This window comes from Rhinolophus sinicus, chromosome 10 (assembly GCF_057876585.1).
Source record: "Rhinolophus sinicus isolate RSI-liver-muscle chromosome 10, RSI-T2T, whole genome shotgun sequence".
Taxonomy (NCBI): Eukaryota; Metazoa; Chordata; class Mammalia; order Chiroptera; family Rhinolophidae; genus Rhinolophus; species Rhinolophus sinicus.
In genome coordinates this window covers 16,606,936-16,622,672 of record NC_142510.1, presented here as the reverse complement: position 1 = coordinate 16,622,672, position 15,737 = coordinate 16,606,936, and the positions used below count along the sequence as shown (strand labels likewise).

The following is a 15,737-nucleotide window of genomic DNA, read 5'->3' as shown; positions in this document are numbered from 1 at the left end:
TCTCATAAATAGAAAGGACTGGAAAACAAAAACAATGAAACCAAAACGAGGCGTTGGTATTAAATTCTAGCTCCATGGGTATCGCCTGTGGCAGGTTAGTCAGAAGGAGAGAAAGAGAACTGAAAAAGGAACCACCTTCTTTGTTGGATGCCCTTTTGCATCCATGCCCGTGTCACACATGCTCTGATCCACCACATCCACGCGCCACCTGAAGTCATCTTAGGGACCCCAAACGTATGGGAGCCAGGAGGTTCTGGTCTTGGTGGGCAGAGCTTGAGAAGAAAGATGCTATTTGCATAATTCCAGATGTTGAAAAGGAGGCAGCTGACTTGTCTAAACAGAGTTGCTGTAGGTCAGGAGTCCTAGGGTCCGTCCTGCCTGAATCTCCCTAAGGAGGGAGGAGGAAGTGGGCTTCCCGGGGCGATGCCCGCTCTCTAGCCTTAGCGACTGAGACCAGGACCCAGGAGGAGGAGGACTGGGGAGAACACGGAGGGCTCCGCTTTGGATCTAGGGGGTCTGAGATGGGGAGACGTCCATGTGGACATCCATGTATTTGTCCAGAAAGTATTTCTTGAGCACCTACTGTGTACCTTGCACTGCTCTAAGTCCCCAGGATACAGCCGTGAACCAACCAACACAAAAATCTCTGTCCCCATGGGGTCCACCTTCTAGTGGGGGAGGCGTGAAAGACCCAATAAGAAATAAAGGACTTAATAATACTATATGCAATCTCTCGTCATATATGTCACATCAGACAGAGATGTGCACGAGATAGGACATGGGAAATGTCTGGGTTGGAGATGTGGAATTTGACATGGATACATGGGTCTAAAGTTCAGGCAAGACACCTGGGACATGGACTGAGAAGGTATCATTCATTCAGCAAGTGTTGACTGAGCACATTCTACGTGCCAGGTGCTGGGCGACAGTCCCTGCCTCATGGACTTCCAGTCTAGATTTAGGAAAGGTTGTAGTTAACTATGGAAACAGTGAGATTGCCCATGGGGTGTGGGAGGAAGAGGAGAGAGAGAGAGAGAGAGAGAGAGAGAGAGAGAGAGAGAGAGAGAGAGAGAGAGGCAGGCCCAAGATGGGCCCCAAGGACCCCCAATGTTTCAGGAAGGGCAGAGAAGAAACCCCAAGGCCAGGCGTCTGGGCAGGAGCCAGCAGGCAACAGGAGAGCCGCAGAGGTCCAAGAACGAGGGAGGGCGGGCTTGTGCTGCAGAAAGAGATGTACTGAAACGGGCCTGGACTTGGAGGCTGGTGTCAGTGAAAGCGGTTTCATGGCAGAAGTGCACGCAGGTTCTGCACAGAGAGGGTTGAGGAGTGGGTGTGCAGGGAGGAAGTGGAGACAGAGAGGAGACAGCTTTCGAGAACTGTGTCTGGGTAGGAAGGAGAGAGGCGGAGAAGTAGGAGGCGGGGTGGAGGAAACCTTTGCTTGTTTGCAGATGGAAGGGAATGGAACAGGTTACCACAGTGATGGGAAGAAGTCTGCAGAAGAAACTGGAACATGGGGGAGGGGGGACTGTCGGTGTTTGGGGTCCAGAGGGAGTGGCGTTAGGAATGCCTGCATAATTTGTGGGGCTGGGTGCATAATAAAATGTCAGGGCTTCTTGTCCCAAAAGTACTAAGAATTCAAGATGGGGACTCTTGATAACCCAGATCAGGAGCGGGCAACTGGCTGACGTGGCCTCCGGTGACCTGGCAGACACACGTGAGGCAGGGACGACCACCACCATGCTCCAGCTCAGTGGTCATCAGGGACGTGAGCCGCTGACCTCCACCCGCCCTTGTGCCTGAGCCCGGGCTCCTCCAGGGCCTGAAGGCAGCATGGTTGCTGGGCGAGGGTGGGAAGGGGGAGGTCCAGGGTGCCAGAGGCTAGACGAGCAGGTGGTCAAGACCCCATCCCAGGGACGCAGACCACGTGGGAGCCGAGGCTGCAAGCCCTGGGTGAATGCGCCATTGTCCCATGGGCTTCCCTGACAACACACAACTCCAAACAGAAGGTTATCGAGAATTTCAAGACAGGGAACTCAGAGCTTCTAATTCCGAGCACTGTGCTACTGCCCTGCGGGCACGTCCCTGAGGCCCCCCCACCCCACAGTCACTTTAATGAGATGATGGATGCCGATGGAGGTAGGGAGTGGGCAGCATTTGACAGAATCCTCCAGAAGGGAGACTGAGTGGTCATCAGGATGGAAAGAACGGGGAAGCGGGGAAGGGGCTTGAAGAAAAGAAAGCTGGGGAGTGTCCAGAACCTGGAATCAAACGCATGAAAGCGTCAGTATATTCGTTCCCTACTGCTGCTGTAACAAGGTGCTACAAACAGAGTGGCTCAAGACACGAAAATTTATTATCTTAACAGTGCTGGAGGTCCGAGGTCCGACCTGGGGGTCCCTGAACCAAAAACCAAGGTGTCTGCAGGGATGCCTTCCTTCTGGAGACTGCAGGGGAGGAACTGTCCCCTGATTTTCCAGCTTCGACGGCTCGTGGCCCCTTCTTCCATCGTCAAAGCCAGCAGCATATCACCTTCAGTCTCTCTCTGACTCTAACCCCCCCACACACACACCCCTCTCTCACTTAGAAGGACCCTCTTGTGATTATATTGGGCCCACCCAGGTCATCTCTCCAGCGCCAGGTCAGCCGATGAGCCATGTCCATTCCAACCTCAATCCTCCCTTGCAATGGGCCACAACACGTTTGCAGTTTCCCGGGATTAGGATGTGACTATCTGTGGAGGTCCGTGATTCCACCTACCACAATCTTTCAGGCTGCTTTATGGCGGCAAAAGCAACTCCACAGTGGTTTCAACAAAAGTAGGTTTGTGGTTTATGGAAGATTCCAGAGTTTGATTTGATCACTGAGTGTTGTAATCAAGGACCCAGGTGGTCCCTTTCTTTATCCATTCTGCCATAGTCAGGACATTATCTTTCACCCACATACTGTCTCCTCATGGTCACAAGATGGCTGCCAAACCACCAAAGCAGAAGGAAGGTGGCAAGGGGCTTCTGCTAACGCTGCTCCCTTTGGTGAAAAGGAGAACCGTCAGCTTGCCCTGCAGTTCCATGGCCGGGAGGAAGGACAGACTGACCAGATACAGTGACCAACTCAAGCTGAACTTACCAGCTGGAAAGCAGGAAATGCCAGTTCCCGGATGGGGTGGGGTGTCCGTGTATGCGGTGAGGGATCCGGGATCAGTCTATGGACAGGGTCCAAAATTAGTCTGGGCCAGGGCTGGGGGTCAGCATGTGCCTGGGTCAGTCTACAAATAGGTCCGCAGTGTGGGTCAGGCATCAGCCTGGGGATTGAGTCAGAGGTCATCCATGGTTGGAGTCAGGTATCCACCTGAAGCTAGGATCAGAAGTCGGATTTCGTGTTTCTCTGTCGCTGCATCTCCGTCTCGCTTATCTTGGTCTCCTTTTCTGGAAAGACCTGTTGGAAGCCCAGCAAGTTGGGTCTATGGGGGGGAGAAAAGCAGAACTGGGCAAGATCCCGTAAGGCGGTATATGGAACAACAGAAGGGAAGAGAAAAAGGGCAGGGGCGGGAGGGAGCAGCAAATAGATTTAATGTGTATTTATATGCAGGCTATAAAGCTCTGCAAACACACACAAACACTGGCTCTGCAAAGGGACGTCTACAAGTCAGATGCACAGACAGAAACATGAGTTGGTGGAACAATGCCATGGGGACCATTTGTCTTGGATTTCTGTTGTTCCAGTCTGTCCTTTCTTTTTTCTTTCTGCAGAAAAGTAACATTAAATTTGGAATGTCCTTATTTCTTTTCATTATGTTTTATACGCTCACCTCCACAATACCACGGACCCATTCAGTATAGTGAGAACACTAGCAAACCTTTGGAGAACATTAACTACGTACAGGACCATTGTACATCTTACATGTAGTAACATATTTAATTCTAACAAGGGCTCCATGCGGTCAGTGGTATTATTACTCCTATTTTACAGATGAGGAAGCAAGCACAGAGAGGTTGCCTGACTGACCCCGCGTCACACAGCTGGTCCTTGGAGCACCCTGAGTTCCTAACGTATGTCAGTCAAGCCCTTTTGCCAGGTGCTAGAACTGGTGGGAGAAATGCAAAGATGAAAGAGAGGGTGGGGTCGCACGGCTGGGGTCGCAGGCCTCGTTTTCTGGGCGTGGCACCCTGGAGCTGGACCTGGAGCTGGGGGAGCGGAGGCAGGCGCTGGAGCCAGAGTGAGCCACTAGGGGGCAGCAGGGACCAGGGAGCTGGCCTCCCGCCAATCTGATCCTGCGGGTCCCTGCCTCGCCACTGGTCGTTTTGTCAGTAGACGTCCTGGGAAAAGGTGACATTTTGAGGCAGAACTGGCACTGTCTGCTGCTGCCAGATAACTTAAGCAAGTTAATCACAAGAACAGCTGGCACCACCCGGCCTTCACCCCTGGAGACATCTGCTGCTCACCACCCCCACCCCCCACCCCCCCACACCCCCCACACCCCGCTATGGGCTGCTGTAAACGGCTCTCATCCGTCTTTGGTCTGGAAGGAAACTGAGGCCCAGAGTGGTCAAGTACCTCGCCCGAGGTCACACAGCTCTATTGGCAAAGGCAGGTTCAAACAGAGGCAAGACGAGGGTGGAGCCCTCGCTCCTCTGAGTCTCAAGGTTCTCACCTGTAAAAGGTGAAAGTTTAGGGGTCAGGGTGCATCCTGGGCAAGTCCCACACCACGTCTCCGTCTCCTGTGAGGAGCCAGGGAGGTCATGCCTCCCTCGCAATGGGGCCTCAAAAACGTCACGCCGGGTTTTTTGTTTTTAATTAATAAATTTCGTAGGAAAATATCAGAAAGGTTATTCAACAGGATGTTAACGGAGACACATCTTCAGAAACAAACATTCATTGGTGACCGCCCACATGGGGCCAGGTGCTGGGGCGGGGGATGGGATTTCCGGTGGTTTTCACTTTCCTATTTATACCTTTAGGTTTTCTCTGAATCAGAGAAGGCTGGCACGTGCCAATTTAGTAATCAGGAAAGAAGCAATAAGTAGGTTTTTGTTTTTTTTGTTTTTTAAAAACTAAAGAAGACGTACCCATTCACCCCTGCTCCTTAGGAAAACTCTTTGTAAAATCGAAGTCGGGGGTGTGCAGGGCTGGGGCAGGGAAACCCTGACATCAGTGGCTCTGGAGGCCTCCCCGGTCTCCACGCCCAGCCCCCTCGACACTTCTCCCTCCCACTCCGTGCCCCTAATGATTTCAGGACCTCCGGACTAGAGGCGCTGGGAAAGTCCGCAGACAGCGTCTCTCTACCCACATCCACCACCTACTTCCAGCTCCGGGGTGGGGTGTGGGTGGGGGTGGGGTAGGGGCTGGCCTGAGTTGGGCCCACCTGATCCACCAGAACCCTGCCTCTCATGGCTCTTGGGGCAAACATTTGGTGCAATCCGTTATTCCTCCTCTCTCTTCCTTCCTCTTCCTGGATCTTTTCCCTCTCCCCTCCACGTTAAGGAAATTCATTAAGTTGTACCTTGAACTAAATTGATCTACTAGCCCTGCTCTGTCCAATACTATAATCTCTAGCCACGAGTGGCTATTGAAATGTAAAGGTGAATTCATTCAGTAAAGTTTGAAAATCATTTCCTCAGTCATACTAGCCACATATCAAGTGCCTAATGGCCACACGTAGCGAGTGGCGGCTGTACTGGACAGTGGCAAATGTTTCCATCACAGTAAAATGTTCTGTCAGCATGGTCCTAGCCTCATTCATCTTGAAAAACGTCCCTTCCTAAGATTGTTCTTTGAGCCAATGTTCTCTTTCTCTTCTTTTTCTGATTCTTTCCTGTAAATCTCAAAACTGATCCATGCTCATAATTTGAGAAATTTACTTCTAACAGTTGTTTCTCGGGGAGACAAAAACGCAATAATTAACATTTGAATGAATGAATGAGTCGCCCCTAGTCAGGAAGGAGTCGGCATAAACCAACGAGTTCAGGGACAGAGGGAGGCCATGGGCTGGGGGGCTCCCACATCACAGGATTGGGGGGCTCCCACTTCAGGACTAACCAGCTGCAGCGGGAGCCATCAGAGCCTTACAGGCATGTTGGGAGGAAGCCCAGAGGAGTGGCTGGGGCTGAAAATTCTAGATTTCTGTTTGTAGCTTTTCACTCCTGTCACCTGTGCCCCAGCCAGGTTGGAGTAAACCCAAGAGAGGATGAAGGTGATAATAATATGTCGTGCGGGAGACCCTGCTCGCTGCGCCATTTGTCGTGCAGGGAGGCCTGTGGGGTCTCTGGTCCCGCTCCCCATACAAGAACGCAGGACATGGTGAGGCCAAAAAGGAACACCCACAGAGCCATAGGTAGGGGAGTCATACCACTATATTCTCTCTGGCGGCACTATACTCTCACTGGAGGCTGGATCCACACTGTCCGCAAACCACCATCCACGCTTGCCAGCCCAGCCGCCATCTTCTTGCTAGCCCCATTCTCTCTCTTCTCCCTCCTCTCTCTCTGCTAGCACAGCCACAGCAGTTATATTAGTGGCCAATGGCTCACTGGTTACAGCTGACGGCCAACTAGCCACAGCTGATGGCCATGCAATCACAGTTGGCCATTTACTACCTGAGCCAACACCTTTCTATGTGAGGCCGAGAGCCTGGAAACTTCTTTCTGGGGCTCCGCCCCCACAAATAGAGGCTATTTTCAGGACAACACTACTGTGGGGACAGAGTCCCAGGAGAGCAGTTTCCAGGCTCTCGGCCTCACGTGGGAAGGTGCTGGCTCGGGTAGTAGATGGTCATCAGCTGTGACTAGTTGGCCATCAGCTGTTACCGGTTAGCCATTGGCCACTGATATAACTGCCGTGGCTGAGCTAGCAAGCGCAGATTGCAGTTAGCAAGTGAGGGTGGTTGGCAGAGAAGCGGACGGTGCGTCCCGGATCGTGTGGCTCCTGCTTTCTGTGTCTCCAACCCAGCCGCCAGCCAGAATATACTGGTATGACTCCCCTATCTATGGCTCTGTGGGTGTTCCTTTTTGGCCTCACCATGTCCTGCGTTCTTGTGCGTGGAGCGGGACCAGAGACCCCGCATGACACCCTGCTTGACACTACAATGCAGATTTTCTTATCCTTCCCGTTTTACAAATGAGGAAATGAAGGCCCAGGCAGGAGAAAGGGACACAGAAAACAGGGACAGGGTCTAGGACTCCACACCCCAAAGACCTTTGGGGTTCCATGCCTAATTTGAGGACCAGTGCCTGGGAGGATGAGGACCAGATTTTAAGGGGATTTTTAAAAGTCTTTTGTCAAAGAAATGCCAAGGAAGGCCCTGGCAGCCAGCCATTCCCTCCTGTAAATCAACTCATGTGGTGGGGAGTCTCTTGGCACCTGAGTGAGAAAACCAGCCCTGAGAATTTGCACCACTCCAGTCCCTGGTGTCCTCAGTGGGAAACTTAGTTCTTTCCCCAAGTTTGTGATGTGAGAGGGTGTCCTATCAGAGGACCACTTCCAGTGGCTCCCTTTTCTCTCGCTGGCTCCTGTTTATGGGCGGTTACGTTTTGGGACCAGGAAGGTTGAAGAGAAATGGTGTCTATCAGACCGTGTTTCTCAGTGGGTGGGGCTAATGTGCATTTAAGCCAGAATGTTAGTGCCTAACTCCAGCCCCCATTACGCCTGCACCTCCATAAATACCTCCCTTTAGTTCCCCATGTCTCGGACCCTGATTTTCTTCATATCACCCATCAGTGTTGGCAATTTTCCCTTTTATCTGTTTGTCTCCACCACTGAACTGTAAGATCCGGGAGGGAAGGGACCCTGTCTCACTCAGTTTCCTCGGCACCCAGTGGTGCCTGGCATAGTAGGTGTTCAGTAAATATCGGTGGGGTGTGTGGCTTTCCTGCTCTCTAGCTTTTCTGTTTCTGGGAAAGCAAGCACAGTGGCCTTTCTCCAGCTTCCCTGAGCCTGGGAGGGTGGGGTTATATTTGGAGGAGAGATGGGAGGTGTCTCTGTCTAGTTCTCCATTCTAGCTTCCTCAAGGCCCCTTCCACGCCCCCAATTGTGTGCTATGAGCCTCTGCCGAGAACTCTGCTCTCTTTCTCCTAAAATCCGGAGAGAACAATGACTCTGGCCTCGGTTCCATTGACTTCAATTCAACTGCGTCTCCATCACTCACACAAATGTATTTTCTGTTTGCTGCTTAATTTTTTAACTGGATTCTCTGAGACAGTGCGCAGGCAAAGAGGATGAAAGCTAACATTGGATAGGTCCCATGCTGTCCCTGAGCTGGCATCCCATGGGGGCTGGGAGCTCCAAAGTCAGACCTGGGGTTCAAATCTGGCTCCAGGACTTTCTAGCTGTGTGACCCTAAGCTAAACCTCCACCTCTCTGAGCCTGCTTCCTCATCTGTAAAACTGGGATACTATTTCAACCTGCCTACGAGAGCGGATATAGTGGGTGGACAGCCCTTAGCATATGGCTTGGCCCTAGTTAGTTTAAATTATTGTATTTTCTTATAGAAACTGTTGGAGGCAAAAAGTCCAGAGGGCTAGTTCAGGCTCTGCCATTCACTGTTGACCTTCGCAAGTCCTTTTTGCCCATCTGTACACCATATGTGTGTGGGAGGGGGTGTGAAGGGAGGTGACTTGGGCCACTAAAGCGATAGATTTGTGCTCAGCACAAAGGCGGCACCTCTAACAAACATCAAGCTGCATGTAAGGTAGTGAGTGCCCCGTCACCTCCAGTGTGGTATAGAATGCCAGAGCAGGAAGGCACCCCAAACAGCCAGGCCCCTCATTTTGCAAGTGTGAAAGTCAGGGCATCTACTCAGAGAAACAGAGTGAACACAAACGTGGGAGTATAAGATTCCCTGCCTACCTGTCTGAGGCCCACACATCACCCCATCTGCAGCCTGGGTTTGGCGACAGGCCTGCCACGAACTAGCTGTGTGACCTTGGCAAAGTGTCACAGTTGCTGCCAATGCCCCTGGAAGTGGTCCTTCACCAGTAAGAGATGGGAGTTGGTGGACAAACACCCCAGTTCCCCCCCACTTTGGCAGGGACACCTCTAGACATACACTGTGCCTGGCTTTCCAAAGCTCCCCACGGGATTAAGCAGAATTGTCCACACTGCTGGTAACACCTTTAATGTCCCCTGCCTCACAGCCCCATTCCCCAAGCAGGGTTTCCTGGAATCCCATCTTAAGTCAACGAATTGCACTTGAATCCCTGTCTGGGGGGAACCCAAGCAAGTTACTTAACCTCTTGGACCTCTTGGGGGGGATTCAATGAGTTAACAGAGATACAACACTCATCAGCATGCTTAGCAGTATGTTTAATAAGTGAAAAAAAAAAAAGATAAAGAACCTTTGTTTATATAAAACTCCGCCCCCTCCCATTCCACACTCCTCAGCAAACACAAACAAACACCAGGTTTTACACAATCTTTGATATGCACACAAACAAGTATTACTCAACCTGAGGTCTGGCCCAACATGCAGGCTAATTGCTGTCAGTGTCTAGAATGCCCAGCTCAGCCAGATGTCAGGCGAGAACCCTCCCTCTGGTCTCTGGCTGCCAGCAACAGGGTATGTGGGGGCACTGACCGGCCCCCAGGTAGCTGGGCATGTTTATTCTGGGGGGGTCCACGCTTAACAGGAGCCCCCAGTCTTACACTGTGTAGGAATCAGAGAGCAAGTTGTCACTGCTTAGTCATATTACCCTCACTTTATGAAACACCCTTCCCCAGCCCAGAGCCTGCCTCCGGTATCAACCTAATGAAGCTCCGTGGAATGAATGGGCACCTCTGGGCAAATGACCTCCCTTCCAGGGCCTCAATTCCCATTGGTTTCCCAAGGCCTCCCAAGGGATACCCATTGGCTTGGTTGGTTTCTAGGCTCAGCGTCCAATCCGGTGACACAACAGCAGTTAATCCCAGGACTGGGCAAGACATGGGCAACAGACTAGGTGGGCAGCATACAGTGGCAGCGGCTCTTCACAAGCCAAGATTCCTAGAGGTGCCTGCTGGAGGCACAGCTGCCGGGCACCCTCCACTCCCACGGGATGTGCTGAGCCATCAGTGTTGGGAACAGGGGGGACGAGGGAGGAGCCCCAGTGTCGGACAACTTCCAACGTCATGCCAGGGTTCTCTGAGTTTTTCAGAAATCTGCCAGCCTGGCTGCCTGCAAGGAGGAGGCGTCTGGCAGACGTGGGAAGGCCCAGTCCTCACCTGTAGACCTGAGACAAGAGGGCACATCTCTAAGAAGCACTCATGCATGTGAGCCCTGCAGAGAGCGTGGCCACCACGTTGGGGGTGTGGCTTGAGCTCTGGGCACTGCTCTGGGCGGGCTGGGAGAACAGGGAGGGCTTACCCTTCTCTGAGACACCCGAGGGTGCCAGGGAGGCTGTCAGGCGGGCCTCCAGTGGCACCCCACCTGGCAAGGGGTCCGGGACCCTCAGCGGGCTCACCAGGGGTGAGGACCCGTCCGGGCAGCAGCAGCCACAGCAGGGGGTGGCCACAACGTGGGCCTTGCCACGCTCCTCCAGGCCGTGACACTGCTTCAGCTGGCCGCACAGGTGGCAGGTGAGAGCCGAGTAGACAAAGCCGCTGCCCAGGTCATCCCTAACGGGGTCTGGGGCTTCTTCTGGGGGGAGTGGGGGCTTCTGGCCGTTCTCTCCCTTTGCCACTGGCTCCAGCATGAGGCCTTCTGCGGAGCTGCTTGGGAGGGGTGACTTCTGAGGACTTTGAAAAAGCTCCATGTCCAGTCCAAAGGTGAACAGGGGGGCAGGGGTGGGGGCAGAAGCCTCAGGGCAGGCAGGAGTGAGGCTCTGGAAGGGCTTATAGCCTCCCTCCCCACTGCTGGCCGCAAACCCAGGTGTCCCCGGGCAGGTGGCACCTCTGGCAAGCAGGCCAGCGAAGGACTTGTACCCAGCATCCCCAGAAGGGCCGAAGCCCACTGTCTCCCCGGCCTGGGCATTGCCCTGCTTCACAGCACACATGAACTCTCGGTAGCCACTGGTGGGGGCCGGGGCGGGGGCAGGGGCTGCAACGTGCTGGAGGACAGTCCGGCGAAGGACCTGCTCCCAGGTTTCTGGCTCAGGCTGGAGGGCAGTGGGGGGCTCCAACGACTGGGGGACACAGGGCACGGTGAGGTCCCCGTCCCCCAGGCATTCGGCCAGCTGTGGGGGTGAGTCCAGCTCTCCAGGACCCGACGACTGGCTCATGAAGTTGCTGAAGCTGCGGTAAGCAGGATTGTCTGCGATGACGGCAGTTGTCTCGGTAAAAGGCAGGCAGCGTGGGCTCTGCCGCCACATGGCCGGAGGGTTTGACTCTGTGTTCAAAGGCTGCTCCTGGCCCTGGAACGATGCCGCCTGGGGCCCTGCACTTGGGAACTCAGCCCAGGGCATCTGAGCACCCTTATTTTCTGAAGGTGGAAGAAGGCAGGACTCCCCCAAGCCCTGCGGGCAAAATCCCCCATTCTCAGCCCCAAGAAGGTCCAGAAACAAGCTCTCAGTCAGGCGGGCCGCGATGCCCTCTCTGCCCTCCTGGAAGCTGCCCCCGCTGCTTTTGGGTGACGGACAGAAGCTCCCTTTATCTTCCTCCACTTCTTCCTCCTCCTCACTCTCCCCTGGGGCCTCCAACAGGTCCACGCGCTTGACCACGCTGATGCTCTCCGGCCAGAGAATCGTCTTGCTGACCTCCACAGAGTGCCACGCTGATTTTCCAGGGCCCTGGAGAGGCCCGTTTCTGGCCGCCTTGGAGGAATCGTCATCCTTTTCTACGCCATGCTCCAGTAAACAGGGCAGGAGTTTCGTGAGACAAGTCTTCCAGTGTCTGCAAAAGCAAAGTTTGGTCCGGGTTCAGTTTCACCACTTGAGAACTCCTATTCATCCTTCAAAGCCCCAGCGGGAAGTCACCCTGGCCTATGGTAAACATGCTTCTTGCCTTTATCATCAACAATCTATCAGTCTGTCCGACTACGAGCTGGGAACTCCTTGAAGAGTCTGTGTCTGACTTTGGGATGTCAGCACGTAACCTGGTACCTAATACAAACCGAGTCTATTGAGTAAGGAAATGTCTTTGTCAGGGAAGATGGTATTTAAAATACGTATCAGCACCCAGCGTCAGTAATGACCAATTAGAATGGCTGTGGGGTCCTGGGTTCCCAGTGTCCTGGAGTCTCTGCTGTACCAGGTATAAACCTTTCGTTCTGGACTGTGGTCAGGCCCAGGAGGCACTGAAGGAGAAGCCAAGGGGGCCAGCGTGATGGTGGCATACTCAGCGGTTTAGGATAGTGGTATGTGCCAACCTGTAGGCAGTCATGTCAGCATTTTAACAACTGGCACCACTGTCCTGTTTGTCAATGCTGCCAGTCTTGCTCAGGCCAGACTGTGCAGCCCCAACAGGATTCAGCATGTGCCTGACCCCCCACCACTGAAATTCAGGGGGCTCAGCCAGCAGCCTACTTACCCAGACCACTCCCCCTGCTGCCACCCCTCAAAACCCAGTGTCACAGGAAAAGTGCTGAATGCCAAGAAAGAGAAGGCAGACATGGAGGGGATGTGGGATCCACTTCCATGATGGGGTCCACCCCCCGAATTCCATCCTCTTCCAAATGCATGTCGGCAAGGACCTAAGGTCATATACGTACGGGCACTTGGCTGGGTCCTGACCTCGGGGCTGCTTCCTCCACAGTGACACCTAAACACAGAGAGACAACCAATGAAACGGAGCAGAGTGGCCTGCCCAATCAGCTTTGTTATGGGAAAATGAAGTCCTGACATCACACACGTCTGGTACAATCAGGTCACTTCGGCGCTCTGAGCCTATTTCCTGGGAATTACGGAGCCTGCCCCAGTATTAAGCTGCTTTGGCCAATGGCAGACATGATCCTAGTTCTCTGTAGCTCCTCCCACTCCTTGAATCTGGCCCCGCCATGTGACTTGCTTTGGCCAATAGAATGTGGTGGGAGTGATACCGAGCCAACTGGGCGAGAGACCCATGGCTTAGTCACCTCCACGGACCCAGGTGAGAGTCAGCCGACTGCCAGACTTTTGAGTGAGGCCACAGGGGACCCGCCAGCCCAAAGATCTGCCCAGCCAGCCTAGGTTCCCTCCACCCCTACCACTGAGCGGAGTCCCAACTGCCAACCTGCAGAAGTAAGAGCCCAAGAAATGGCTGGCGTCACAAACTGTCTATGTTTTGGGATGATTTATTATACAGCAAAAGCTAACTGATACATAAACCACACTTACTATGTGCAGGACCCCGTAATATACATTTTACATGTACTGTCTCCATGAATTCCAACATCAGCTGTGAGGGAAACACTATTGCAACCCACATGAGGAAACTGAGGCTCAGAGAAGCTAAGCCACTTGCTCAAGTCCACTCTGCGAGGGGGAGGCAGAGCCAGGGTTCAAATCCAGCACCACTGGACTCCAGACTGCCACAGGGTCCTTGGAGCATTGAGGACACTTCTGTTCTAGACCAGACCTTCTGTTCTAGCAGGTCCTGTACCCCTCACTCCCTCCTCCCTAGAGAACCCTGCTGCTGCACAGGCAAACCCCACGTGGCCATTGCACTGGGGACGCTGGCCCCACCCCTAGCTCAGGGATGGCCATCTGGTTGGCCCACTCCTCACAGATGAACGGTTTAGGAAAAAGCATGGGATGTGATTCAGGAGAACTAGGAAGAGATTTGCTAAGGGCCCTGGGGGCAGTTTCCTGCTCATAAGAGGAAGACGGGAAGCGCTCCCCCCTCTCCCTCTCCTTTTGGCTTCCTGCCCTGGTATGGGGACCACCTCACAAGATGAACGGGCAGATGCCCTCAGGGGTCATCGTCTCCCAGGGGAGGGGAAAAGATGGAGAGACCAACCCCAGGGGAGTAGCTATGAAAGCCGAGGAGCGGCTAGGTCACACACTGAGCTCTTCCTGACTTCTCATGCGCAATTCCAAAGGCCAGTGAATAGCCAGCACATCCTGGGCGTCTGGAATCCTACCTCCCGATACATCAGTGCAAAGCATCCGACCCAACCCCCCTCCTACCTGAGACTCCTGGATCACAATAGTCATGAGGCGGCTGTGGGCGGGGTTGGGGATTTGGTCCCACCACTGTTTCTTAATCCTGGAAAAGAAAAGGGAACGGTGCTGACCTCTGAGTCCTTAACAGGTTGGTGCTCCTTCCCATAAAAAGGACCCCGTTGAGTGGTTTTGGATGTCTCCCCTGAACCCCATGAACATGTGCTGCCCCCTTCCCAGATGAGCAGACCGAGGCCCAGAGAGGTGAGGTGACAGCTGGGAGGAAGGGCTGGGTTCCTGCTCCGGCATGTTGCTACCCAGGTGGAGCTCTGACGCAGCCACCTCTGTCCTCAGTGGGAAGAAGCCCCAGGGAAGTAGGACAGACTCAAGTTGCAGAGAGAGAATTCTGGATTTTCCCATCGACAAGCCCTTTTCTGGAGCAGCCGAGAGCCAGGCGCCAGGGAGAGGCCCGGGATGGTCTGAGAACCTGAGCGAACCCTGGGCGAAACAGATTCCTTCTCTCTTCCTGAGTCAGCCTGGACCCATGGAGGCTCAACTCTGAGAGGGAAGGTCCTGGATTAGCCTCCACCTACTCCATTCAGTCAGTCAACATGTCAGAGCACCTACTATGTACCACTCAGTGTGCCAGGCCTCAGGGACACAATAGCGAACAAGACAGACTAAAGCCCTGCCCTCCCAGAACTGACCTTCTAGAAGAGGGAGACAGACAAACAGATACAGGAATGATTATATGACATCATTAATTCATGGCAATAAGTGCCATGAATAACAATGAAGAAGATGAATGGAGTGTGACGCAGGAAGGCCTCCCTGAGGAGGTGACTGCTGAGTGGTGAGTAAAGGTGGCCGAGGAGAGAGTCATGAAATGTCTGGGGAAAGGGCTTTTCAGGCAGGCAGCACAGCGAGTGCAAAGGCTCGGAAGGGACCTGCTTGCTGTGTTCAAGGAACAGCAAGGAGGCTGGAATGCACCGTGAGTGGGGCTGGGAAGAACAGCTGAGAGGGAAACTGAGGCTCAGAAAAGGGGAAAAGACCAGCCTAGCGTGGCTCAGAGGGGTCAGTGACAAGACATGGAGAGGTAAACTTGCCTTCCCTGCACACTTAATGTGTGCCCTGCAAAGTACGGACACTTTCACTCACGTCGATCCTCAGCCACCGCTAAACCTGACACAGTGAGTTAGGCTCACTAGTCCCACTTCAGAGGTGGGAAGACTGAGGCGCTGAAACACCATGCATTCACCAGAAACCAGGCTCCTTCTACCCCTCACCCACTGGACTCTCTTAGGACTTTTAGGATGAAATATGTTCTCACTGTATCTCAACTTGCAAAGGAGGGACCCAAGGCCAGTCGTCCCACAGCTACCAAGAGCCATGGCCAGGATCCGAACCCAGGTCTCTTGACTCTGTCAAGGTGATTGGCTAGAATTCCTGTCTGTTGCCACATGCCCCCAAGTGTCTGGACCACAGACAGATGGACCTGAGTGTGATCCATCTCCCCTTGCCAAAGGCCCTTGCCCCAGCTCTACCCTGGTCAGCTCGTTCCCCCAGTCAGGTCTCACCTCTCAGGTCTCCTGCCCTGGCCTCCCCACCTAAAACAGCACCTGGAACATTCTCCCCTTTGCCCTGGTGTATTCCCTTCAGTGCAGGGACCACTATGGAAAACGGCCGTGGTCATTTCCTGACCTCACATCTGTCTCCCCACAAGGACACAGGGTGCATGTTGGTTTTCTTTCAGCTGTTGCC

At 53.6% G+C, this 15,737-nt stretch overlaps 1 protein-coding gene across 2 annotated transcripts in view; it reads right to left on the bottom strand.

The window, feature by feature from the left end:
- Positions 1 to 9,276: 9,276 nt before the first annotated feature.
- Positions 9,277 to 15,737, bottom strand: part of IL4R (interleukin 4 receptor) — a 32,128-nt gene continuing 25,667 nt past the window's right edge. For both annotated transcript variants that reach the window (XM_019718087.3, XM_074322590.2), the window contains exons 8-10: positions 14,004 to 14,082; positions 12,608 to 12,657; positions 9,277 to 11,790 (exon numbers count right to left, since the gene is read on the bottom strand). In XM_019718087.3, coding sequence (XP_019573646.3) covers positions 10,215 to 11,790; positions 12,608 to 12,657; positions 14,004 to 14,082 — 1,705 coding nt within the window. In that variant the 3' untranslated portion in view covers positions 9,277 to 10,214. The remainder of the gene's footprint in view (positions 11,791 to 12,607; positions 12,658 to 14,003; positions 14,083 to 15,737) is intronic.